Consider the following 11,350-nt stretch of genomic DNA (forward strand, 5'->3'; position numbering starts at 1 on the left):
CACAGTCTACTTCATATAGAGTCTTTCCAACAGAGCCTATGTGACCTGTGGGCCTGGAATATCCTTCATGCCCAACTCCTGGCAAATTATCCACCTCTAGGAGAACCCACCCCCATTGCACAGGCCATTAGTTCTCTGTGGGACCTAGGGCATGCTACTTCCTACATGGGGTGAGACCCTGGCCCCTAAGCCATGATAGTTCTTCTGGAAGACTCCCCAAGGCTAGTGGCTCAGCTCTGGATGGTCAGCAAACCCCTGAGTGTCCCGGCCCTTCCCCACCCTAAGCCAGGGAGGAGGGAGGTCTTCCTGTGCTGAGGAGCTTGAAGGACAGTAGCGTGGGGGTGGAAGGTAGCTCAGCAGGTCCGAAACAGGAGCAGGAAGCTTCTTTAATTATTTTTATTTGGTCAGGCCTGGAGCAGGCCTCAGATGGACAAGAGAGCTCAGAGATGGACACAATTAAGAAGAATGCAGAGCCTGTGGGCACTAACACAGACAAGCTTGTGGGGGGGGCAGGAGGGGCACCATGGGGTCTGTCACAGAGTCCTTAGGGAAATCAGCAGCAGGAGGAAGGTCTGTGAGGACACAAGGGTTATGCAGGTGCTGGGCTTGTGGACCATGCCCAGAGAAGTGAAGTCACTCAAAATAGGAGGTTTTTCCTGAGGAGGAGCAAAAGAAGGATCGGGATTGGGCGAGGTGCTCCGCTTCTCACTAATCCAGTTGGAGAAGTAGGTGAGCCTGGTGAAGACGCTGGGGCTTATGGGGTAGTGGCAGGCCAGACTCCAGCTAGACAGCCCCATCAGAAACCAAGTACTACTGTTCAGCTTGCAGACCAGGGGGCCCCCAGAATCTCCCTGAGGAAAAAGGCAGCATGAGTTGTGGGAACCAAGATAGAGGGGGACACATATGATTTAGGCAGTGTGAAGAAGGTGCCCTTGTCCTCCACCAGAGTAGAATTTGGGAAGCCTCATGTCAAGTGGGCTGTGAGGGGTTCTCATCAGAATCACCTGAAGGATTTGGGAAGTCCAGATACAGGGTCCCATTCCAGACCTCTTCAATCAAAATCTCAAGGGTATGTTCTGGAGCTCAATTCACAAAGCCCTGGAGGTGTCCTGAGCAGCCCTCTAGGCTGGAAGTCACAGACCTATGAGAATGTACAGGGGGCTCCAAGTGTTGGATGCCAGCCCTTTGTGCTCTTAGCTCTATGTGAGAGAAGGTACCACCTGATGTCCCATGGGGCCTGCAGGCCTCTGGCTGAATCCTCAGCCCCATACTACATCCCACCTGAGCCTTTGTCTTTGGACTTATTAAGGTGTCTATTTTACCTCCATTTCTTTGTTTAGGTTCTTTAGAAAATGCAAACAGTTGGATGTGTCAGAGGAAAAAAAAAGTGATGCCTGAGTCCAGAGTGGCAGGTAGTCAGAATGGCAGGGAGCCCAAGGGGTCCCAGAAGAATGCTGGGGACTTGGAGCTCAGGACTTCAAGGCAGAAAGGCACCTGCTGCTTTGGGGCGTAATGCTTCCATCTCATGGTCTAAGAAGTAGGGACCAAGGAAACACAGCATCCTTCCAGCCTTCTGTTGAATAAACATGACTGAGCCCCCTCTGTGTGCAGGAGACATTGATGTGACATGGACAATGAACATAGACAGTAGATCACACACATTTGCAGATGCAAGATGTGGAACAGAGGTGCCCAGGGTGAGATGAGTGCCAAGAAGGGTGGCTCTGCCTGGGCCATCAGAAAGCCTCTGAGCTAAGATAGGAGGGATGAACAAGGCTTGACCTGGAAGATGCAGGCACAGGTAGGCAGCCTGCTTGGAACAGATGAGGCCAAGGAGCGGCAGGGCCAGGCCGCAGCCCTTATCAGCTGGGAGGACAGGGGTGAAGGGACATAGAAGGACACTCAGCAGGGAAGTAATGTGACCTGGTCCAGATTCTAGAAGGATACTAGGATGTCCTGGGGCTGGGTGAAGCACAGCCAGTGGCAGGGCAGAAATCAGCACAGGGAGCCCAGTCAGGACATTACTGCGAGCAGAAAGAGTATGACAAAGACAGGAAAGCAATGGTAAAGCACAGGATTTGTCCTATTTGACCCTTTCCCTCCATCTAAGGTAAAAATGGAGCAAGGCAAGAAAAGCAGGATAGGGCTGAGTGGTGAGTCCTTGGTGCACGGAGTTCAGAAAGAGGTCAAAGAGAGCAGGAGACAGAGGAGGGGCTGCCCTCTGAGTGTGATGGGAGATGTTGCAGGTGCATGGCTGAGCACCAGGTGGGAGGAAGTCAGAGGTGAGACCTAGGCATCTGGCTATCTTGATGGGAGCACTGTGGAGAAAAGGCAAGCACAAAAGTCTGATGGAATGGGCTGAGGCAAGAAAGAGAAGGGAGCAGGCAGGAGAGGGCATGTGCAGACACCCTTGGGGTAAGCCCTGCTGGGAAGGCAGGCTGAGAATCAGGGCAAGAGGAGAATCTCTCCTCCCTTTGGAGGAGGGGAAAAGGTACGTGTAGGGTGTTTGAAGATGAGAATCATAACAGTATGTTTCTGAGCTGGTGGGAGATGGCCAAGGAGAGAGACAACGAGCTAGCAAGAAGGAACAGGAGAGGGAGGGGCACTATAGGAGGAAGCCCATGGCGGGGGCGCAGAGCTCCAGAGGAGGGCATCGGTTTTCTAGGTTTGACTATCATGCTACCTCACCTTGGGCTACCCACTTTCCTCTCTGTGTCTCAGTTTTCCCACTATAAAACAGAAGGATTCCACAGAGTAGAAGACATTCTTAACACCTATATCCAATAATATACTCATGTCCTACAATTCAGTAAGAAAGGCACACAACCCCTTAGAAATAATGGCAAAAAACGTGAATAGACATTCTTTAAAAGAGGCAATGTACATCTGAAAAAGTGCTATCTCCAGAGAAATAAAATTGAAAATCACATGCAATCGTTAAATTGAAAATGGCAGGCAACATGCAGTACTGGAGACAAGATGAAGCAATGACAACTCTCAGCCACTGCTGGTGGGGGTGCAAATTGGTACCAAGCAGGTTAGAAAGCTGCTCTCCAGGGGCGCCTGTGTGGCTCAGTCGTTAAGCATCTGCCTTCGGCTCAGGTCATGATCCCGGGGTCCTGGGATCGAGCCCCACGTCAGGCTCCCTGCTCGGTGGGAAAGCCTGCTTCTTCCTCTCCCACTCCCCCTGCTTGTGTTCCCTCTTTTGCTGTGTCTCTCTCTGTCAAATAAATAAAATCTTAAAAAAAAAGAAAAAAAGAAAGCTGCTCTCCGTATCTATGAGCAATGAAACTGCATACTTTATGGCACAGTTATTCTACTCCCAGGGTTATACCCAACTCAAATATGAACCAATGTGCGCTAAAACATATGCGCTAGGATGTTCATAGCAAATCTATCTGTAATGGTCTCAAGTGGAAACTATCCAAATGCCACCAAGACTAGAATGGATAGATAAAATGATAGTATATTCACACAGTGGTTTACCATATAGCAGTAAACGAACAATGTAAACTACACTTAAGATAGATAAATCTTGCAAACATAATATTGCCTGGAAGAGACCAGATGAAAACGCATCCTGTATAATTCCATGTATGTAAGTCTCAACACTAATCCACAGTGCTTCAGAAGCCAGAGCTACTCTCAGGGAGTTAGTGACAGGAAGGTGGTATGAGGAGGACTCTTAGGGTGCCTGTTACAGGAGTGTGCTAATTTCTAAAATATATCAAACAGCGCATTTGTAAATTATGCCCTTTTCTATGTACACTATACTTCAACAATTTTTTTTTAAGAAGACATGTATGGTATGAAGAAGTACTCTTTGGGGGCTTCTGACCTTCAGCTCTGACACTTCAGACTGGGGTAGGCTTAGGAGGAAGAAGTCAGGGGCTAGGACAGGGTTCAGAGAAGACACACGGGGACAGACACCACAGGAGAAGAGAGGCAGCCTGAGTTCCAACTGGATAAACAAAGCCAATCTCACTTACTCGGCAGATGGACTTTCCTGTCATGAGGTCCCCAGCACAAAACATATCCTCATGTATAGAATATTCGCTGCTGCTGGATTCTGGCGATTGGAAATACATTTTACAGACCTCACTGTCAATAATGCCAACCTCTCCTTCCTGCAGCTGGAATGGTGAAGCCAGGAAATCTGCAGGGGGTTAGGGGTAGGGGAGAGGTCAGATGTGGGGTGGAGCCTGGGAAGGAGGCTAGTTCCCTCTCCAATCTGCCTGCTAATGGACATGCTGCCAGTTCTAGCTGACAGAATTGGGAAGTCTCTCAGAGGATTGCAAAGATGAGGGGACAAGACTTTCAGGACAGACAAGAGAGTGGAAGTGGGAAGGGCCAGGAGAGAGGTCTATGTGGCTGCAGTGGGGTGGGAGTGGGGGTTGAAAAAGACGAGGCAAGGTCATAGCAGGGTCCAGAGCAAGCAGGGCCTCTTTCCCAGGACGTGGAGTTCAGATTTCATTCTAAGCACACTGGGAAACCACTGAAGGGTCTCCTTCTGTTTTGAAAACAATGTGGCAGCTATGCAGAGCGAGAAGTAGAAGCACAGAGGGTGGAAGCTGGGAGTCTGGGCTTGATGTGCCTACTAGATGCCAGGTGGGGTGAGGTAATAAGACCAGTAAGACATGGCCCGGCCTCAAGGAGCAACTGGTCTGTGGATGCTTCCCATGTGGATTCTATTTCCACACATTGCTCACAGATCTGACTGGTGTTTGCATGTGGCAGCACAGTGTCACAGTGACAGCTCCCTCCTGAGGAGTGCTTGCCATGTGTAGCTGTCATATATCCTCAGGGCAGGCCAGGCCCAGCAGCTATGGTCAGGGGAGGGCATGGAGGAAGGAGAGCTGCAGGCTCTGTCTGCTCCTTCTCTCCTGCTCTAGCCTGTGACTTCCCCTCATGTCGCAACTCCTACCCTCCTACCTGTCTTGCAGAATCCACCTTGCTCTGCTGGTGGTTCTTAATGAGCAATAGTCCATCCCAGGAGGGTGTCTCTGGAAATACTGGAGAGTTGGCTGTTCTCATGATGAGACTGAGACTGACATGTAGTGGCCAGGAGCACAGCAAAACAAGTCTTGCCCCAAATGCCTCCAGTGAAATACTCTGCCAGATCATGGCAGAACTATGACCCTCCCTACAAATCATGACAAATTGACATTCTAGTTTCTTCACTCAACATTATATTTTCCTAAGTCAAAAGTATTCACCATTGTGTAAAAAGGCCCACCATTTCTCTTGTCTCAGCCTAAAAATAGACAAGCCCCTCAAGCTGGCAAAACGGGCAGTTTTACTTGAGTTAATGGATGAGGGGAAGTGAGAGTCACAGAGGAAAATGTTCTTAAGCCATAAACACCCCAACTTTGCCTCCCAGGCAGCAAGCTAGCCTGCTTTTACTTCCTTACTGCTGCCCCAAGTACCTTCCATGGCAGGGGAAGCCCAAGAGGTGTTTGGTGAAGACTTGGAGGGGCCTGACATGGTCCTAAGCAGGACTTGGGAGTCAGGGAGGAATCCTGAATGGTTTGGAGTCAAGGAGTCCAAGTTCCTGATTCCAAAAGTTAGAGATGCTCAGACTTTTTGATCCATCGGCAGAAGGAAACTTAAAACTTGAGATGGACAAGTTATCAGGGCTGGAAGGGCCCTACAATGGGCATCGCACCCCCCTCCTCTTTGGCCCTTGCCCTCCCTGCCTGCCCTACCCCTACTCACCATCCTCGGTGACCATCCCCCAGCCAGTTACCCAGCAGCTGCTGTGAGGGGGCAGCTTCGTGGTCGGCCCTGGGAGGCAGGCAGGGAGAATGTGGGAAGTGAAGTTCACAGGCAGATGCAGTTGCAACAGGGCAATGTCACTGCCCATGAAGTAGCGCTTGTTAAATTCATCATGAACAATGAGTCGATACACTGTCATCTGCTGGCTATGCTCAGTGGGATGCTGGAGCTGATGGTACCCGAGCAGGATCCGGTAGTCAGATGGTTCATGGGACCTGTCATGAGAGGCTGCATAATCACCTGTCTCCTCTGTGTGCTGGGCCAGCACCCTCGCACCCTCACCTGACTGTTTACCCCCAACTTCCCCCACTGTCTTAAGCAACCAAACACAACCATTATTCCAGAGGTTGCTGTCTTCTCCCTTCCTAATATTCTTGTCAGTTGGTTTAGATGCCTGTCTATAGCTTCAGGACATCAGTCCTTTGAAAGTGTCTGATGGCCTCCCCAATATGCCCCCAAATCAAAGGAGCAGAGTGTCTCAGTGCTGGAAAGAAACGGCGGAACACATCACACTATGCCCCTTCATTTTAGAGGAGATAAGCCTTGGCTTGTTCCCAGCTCTGACCAGAACCCTTGGAACGTCCCATTGCTTGAAGTAGTTCTCAAAGACCCCATTTCCCAGCCCAGAATGATCCATTCCCTCTTCCCAGTCTTCACACACACATACTTCTCCAAGGCTGGTCCCCATCTGGACACAGGCACTCAGTGAGTCTGTATGGAGCAAATAGGGGAACGCATATAACTGAACTTCTCTTTGTTTCTGGAACATGAGCAACTTTCCAATACAAATGGCCTGCTTGTACTGCTACTTGGCCAAATTCCACATGCCTGTGCTCTTCTCCCACAAGGCCTTGATAGCTCCAAGCCCCTCTTCTGATGGGACTCATGGCATCTCCCCTGACACTGGCTCAAAATCCATCCTCTTGCATATTCTGGCCTCTCCATCCTGCATCACAGTAGTTGGGTTTATGTCTCCCTTCCCTGATAGTATGAGAAGCTTTAAGGTCTGCATCTCCACATCCTCCACAGTGAGCCTCCTATGGGACCTGGCACCGATGGGTGCTAAATAAACAAATAGAACCCAGGTGGGGTCTCAAAACCAGTTGCAGCCAATGGCTCTGACCTCCTCTGACTTGGAGTGTGATGTTCTCTCCACTCCCTCTGGGCACAGAGTAAGTTCAGCCCATTCTCCTGACTGCATTCAGTCTCCCAGGACAGAGACTATTTGCCTCCCTCTGGCCTATAGGGACAATACTGACCACAGGATCTCTTAGATACATAGTTCTACAGCAGTGGCAGGAATTTCTGCGTGCTGGTTAAACTGGCTGTGTCCTGGGATGCCTCCAGAGAGAAATGTGCTAGAATGTGCCGGTGGTTAGGACCTAGGAAAGTCTCTGCAGTTGTGCTCATGATGACTTTGAACAGCCTGACTGAAAGAGTACAAAATAATTGTCATTTTGTCCAGGCCCTGACTGATGCTCCCCCAGTCCTGGGAAGTGCAGGCCCTGGAACTACTGTTGTGACTTAAAGCCTAAAGCCTGTGCCATATGTTCAGCCAGGGACAACACATCCACTACCATTTGCAGAAGAGGAAACTGAAACCCACTGAGATCTTGTTGGGCTGTCTAGAGCTGGGCAAGATGCAGAAACCAGAGTCTACTGTGAGTGAGAACAGGACTTAGAATCCTAAAGTTTAAGGAAGACAGAGTGGGCTGGAGGCAATTCTTTTGGAACTAAAGTCTGTTTTCCAGTATTTACTGATAATCACAGTTAGAGTTGATTTCCATTCAGCTATTTACAAGTAATGTACATGTAGCTGAGATAACTATACCATCTTGGTACGTATTACCAAAGTGAGGAGGGGGACAGATGGGGATATCCCCAGAGGGAGACATGAGCTAAATGGCCTTTGTCCTGGGAGATGCGAACTCAGATGTCAGGAGACTGGAATCAGATGGTAAGTAGGGATGGCATTCCAAGTAGAGGGGACTGCTGGGTCAAAGGCAGGGGCAACAGCCCTTCCCTAGGGAAAAAGGGCTGGGACACACTCAACCCCTTCTGTTCTGCCCATCTTGTGCTCCCTCCCCAATCCCACCCCAGCAGCTGGGCCCATTGGGAACACGTACTTTTGAAAGCAGTGGGCAGCTGAGATCACCCAGTAGGCATCTATGAGGGCAGCTCCGCAGATGTGCTTGCCAAGATAGAGCAGGCTGGCCTGCCATGGCCACCGTTGGTCAGGCGCATTCTGGCCACCAAAGATCTTCCCACTTACTGCTGGTTTCCCACACACTGTGGAGACAATCCTACCCATGAAGCACCTGTATTATGGATGTCAGTCTTGGTGCCTCTAAATGTCAGCATCAACAGGCTCAGGACCACCACGGACCCTCCTCACTTTCCAGCTGGGACATCCAAGGCCCATGGCTCATGTAACAAAGGGCCATCTGGCTTTGCTGGTGATGGTCGTGCTAAGGAAGCAGTCTATGGGTCTAGGTAAGAAGCGGGGAGGGCAGTCATCAAAGGGGAGGGAAGCAGGCAGCCGCAGAGACACACATCGGCACTCACTGGGGTGCAGAGGTCCAGGCCCAGAGGTGGTGCTGCTCCAGGCCTTCCCCAGACCTTATTTAACTTAACTAGCACACCACTGTTTGAAGTCCCCAAAACTGAGGACTTACTGAGGGATGCTGTTTGCTCAGGGCTATTGATGATTAAGTGGTTGCACCCCTCCCCCCTCAGCCTAATGTTCTAGGGAAACTGAGAGCAAACGGGACACATTCTGCTTGACAATTCTCCTTCTGAAGCACTGCATCTCCTTCTTCATTCTTAAAATGAAGAGGGTATGGGGGCCCACAGTGACAGGTCAGTGCCAGACCTCTGCCCTTGAACTGAAGATGTTTGAGACCCAGTGGGAAAGACCCTGATCTCCTCGGACTCGGCCCTCCCTGACCCAAGGAGGGACCTACCAGGGACCCTGAGACTCTAGAGCCCCACTTAGTCAGGTAGAGGTCCTCCTGGCTGGTGGGGTTTGGGAGGGCCACTTGAGAGGTCGGCGAGCCTGACGCCCACTCACTCACCATCTGTGGTGTTTCCGTTGGGCTCAGCGTGCAGCAGCGGTGGGCGCAGCCAGAACAGTGCTGCGGCCAGCACGCAGGCCCCCTGCCAGCCTGGGCCTGAGCCCTTAGCCTGGGCGCTTGTCATCCGGCCAGTCCACGTCCGCCTCCTGGATGAGTGGACTGCACCGCACGGGGCTGCGGGGGCCGCCGGGAAACCGCCTTCCTCTGTAGGGAGTGTCCCCCTCCCAGCCTGCCCTGCGGCCTCCTTGGGTAGCCAGAGAAGGCAGTGGACCAAACGTGCCTTGAGCCCGGAGCCCCCAGGCTGATAGGGGAAGCAGAGGACACATAGGGTCTTCTGCCCAGGGACCCCAGTTTGATGGCAGAGATATCAGGGCAGTTATGGTGTATGCCCAGGAATATGTATTAATGGTCAGAGGCTAAGGACTTCTATAATATCACCAAATATTTCCAACTGGCTTTCGAGATCCAATTCACTCATTTCCGCCCCTCCCCCCATTTACATAATTAGATCAGATCCGCTATCGATAATATCCCTTTCTTAAACTCACTTGTGCAAAGTAGCATGGCATAATCATGGGTGTATTTCAGCAGGAGGGCATTATTCAAGGGTATGGGTTGCATGGGGAGTCCAGCCTCTGGCTGCTAACCACTCATGTTCTTCCCCAAAGCAAAATCATTCACTATATCCCAACGATTCCAAGGGTCTCATCCCATTACTGTATCAACTCAAAATTCAGTCTCGTCTGTTAAAGGAGGTCACTAAGAGGACATGACCACAGGTTGATCTTACAGCTGGATTCAGGCAATTGGAGGCTCTACATTCTCTTCCCTGGCCTTGGAATGTATGCTCTGCCTAACAAGTGGGGGCTGCTCCAAGGACACAGCCTTGAGAGAGTAAGGTGTTGTTGAGACCATCTGGACCAAAATATGTGACCGAGTCCAGTAAAGGCTTCTTCTTCTTCTTCTTCTTTTTTAAAGATTTAACTTATTTATTTGACAGAGAGAGAGTGTGTGTGCACAAGCACAGGGAATGGCAGGCAGAGGGAAAGGGAGCAAGGAGCCCGATATGGGGCTGGATCCCAGGACCCTGAGATCATGACCTGAGCCAAAGGCAGATGCTTAACCTACTGAGCCACCCGGGCGCCCCCCCCCCCCAAGGCTTCTATATAAACTTTAATATCATGGCCTGCCAGTGTAGGGATCCAGTCATCTTGTGATCCCCCAAGACAAGCCTCATACCGAAGTTCCCTTGCGAATTAAACCTACCAGCTACCAATCTGCAGCAGCCTGACTCTCTCTAGTCTCTCTTTGCCCTCCGTGTCCAGGGGCCAGTCTGTGAGCCAACCTCATCTCACTGTAAACATCGGTATCTCATCAGCTCAAAGTCTAAAATCTCATTGCTGAAATCCTCTAAGTTAGGTGAGGATGAAGTTCCAAGCTTTAATGCATTACACGTAGTTCTTAAACACAGTTCTTCTTCCATTTGTGGATCTAGAAAACTAAAGAAACTACCTACTCAACATTCTCAACATACAACGGTGGGACAGGCCGAGGAAAACAATCACAGACATTGCCATTCAAAGAGGGAGGAGAAGAGATGGAAAGTAAAAAGGAGTTACTTGTCCATCCATAAGTTTATATATCCTACTGGGCAAGGTCTCAAGGCCTTAGGAAAAAATTCTCTGTGACTCCTGGCGCTGCCCTTTGGACTCTTGGTCATCCTTCTTTTTAAATTTTTTTTTTAATTTTAATACTTGCTTCTTTTATACTCTCTGAAGTGTTTTGTTTTTCTTTCCCTCTTCCTTACTTTTCCTTGTCCTTTAATATTTCCTTAAACTTAACAGGAAATATTCAAAATCTATAAAAGAACATTTGTAGTGCTTTAGAGATTTACCTGAATGAAGTTCTAAATTTTTCTGTATGAGTCATGTAGTCCTTAATTGATAATTTCATGAATTATAGCTGCAATATCAATGACTATATTTTAAAGAAGAGCTTTAAAATACTGCTCTAAATTCACCTGAAATAACAGAGACTCACTGTAAAAATCACAAAGAAAATAATAATTGGGAACACTCACCGTGTCCTTTTTGGGGGGAGGGAGCACACAGTTGCACAAAATTTGCACCTGAATAGCTCTGTCAGCTTGCTTCCTCATAGTGGACATCTGAGGGTCCAACTTTCATTTTATGCTTCCTCTGATCCCTGTTAGTACCAGACTTCCATACTCCTGCTGACATCAACTCTGGAATCTTGTGGTTCTTGTGTGGATTTCACTGGGTTTCACACTATTAGACAAAGCCACATCCACACATATTTTTGAGATGACTCCTTCTCTAAATTGGCTTCCCGTCGAGAAGTTATGTATATGCCCTCCACCCCTGCGTGCCCCCCCCCACAAATGCTAAAAACACTAATATAGTCAGAGACATAGAAGACAAGACTGAGAGTTTTGAAGGGAAGCTGGAGGAATGGAACAGAATGGGGAGGGCGGGAAAGCA

At 49.6% G+C, this 11,350-nt stretch overlaps 1 protein-coding gene across 1 annotated transcript; it reads right to left on the reverse strand.

Moving 5' to 3' along the window:
• Positions 1–533: 533 nt before the first annotated feature.
• On the reverse strand, positions 534–8,973 carry LOC113250995 (serine protease 40). The gene is made up of 5 exons (XM_048215579.1): positions 8,850–8,973; positions 7,871–8,064; positions 5,716–6,088; positions 3,990–4,156; positions 534–851 (listed from the first exon to the last, which is right to left on the reverse strand). The coding sequence occupies exons 1-5, from the start codon at positions 8,971–8,973 to the stop codon at positions 534–536; spliced, it is 1,176 nt and encodes a 391-aa protein (XP_048071536.1).
• Positions 8,974–11,350: the final 2,377 nt, after the last annotated feature.

This window comes from Ursus arctos, unplaced genomic scaffold (genome assembly GCF_023065955.2).
Source record: "Ursus arctos isolate Adak ecotype North America unplaced genomic scaffold, UrsArc2.0 scaffold_10, whole genome shotgun sequence".
Classification (NCBI taxonomy): domain Eukaryota; kingdom Metazoa; phylum Chordata; class Mammalia; order Carnivora; family Ursidae; genus Ursus; species Ursus arctos.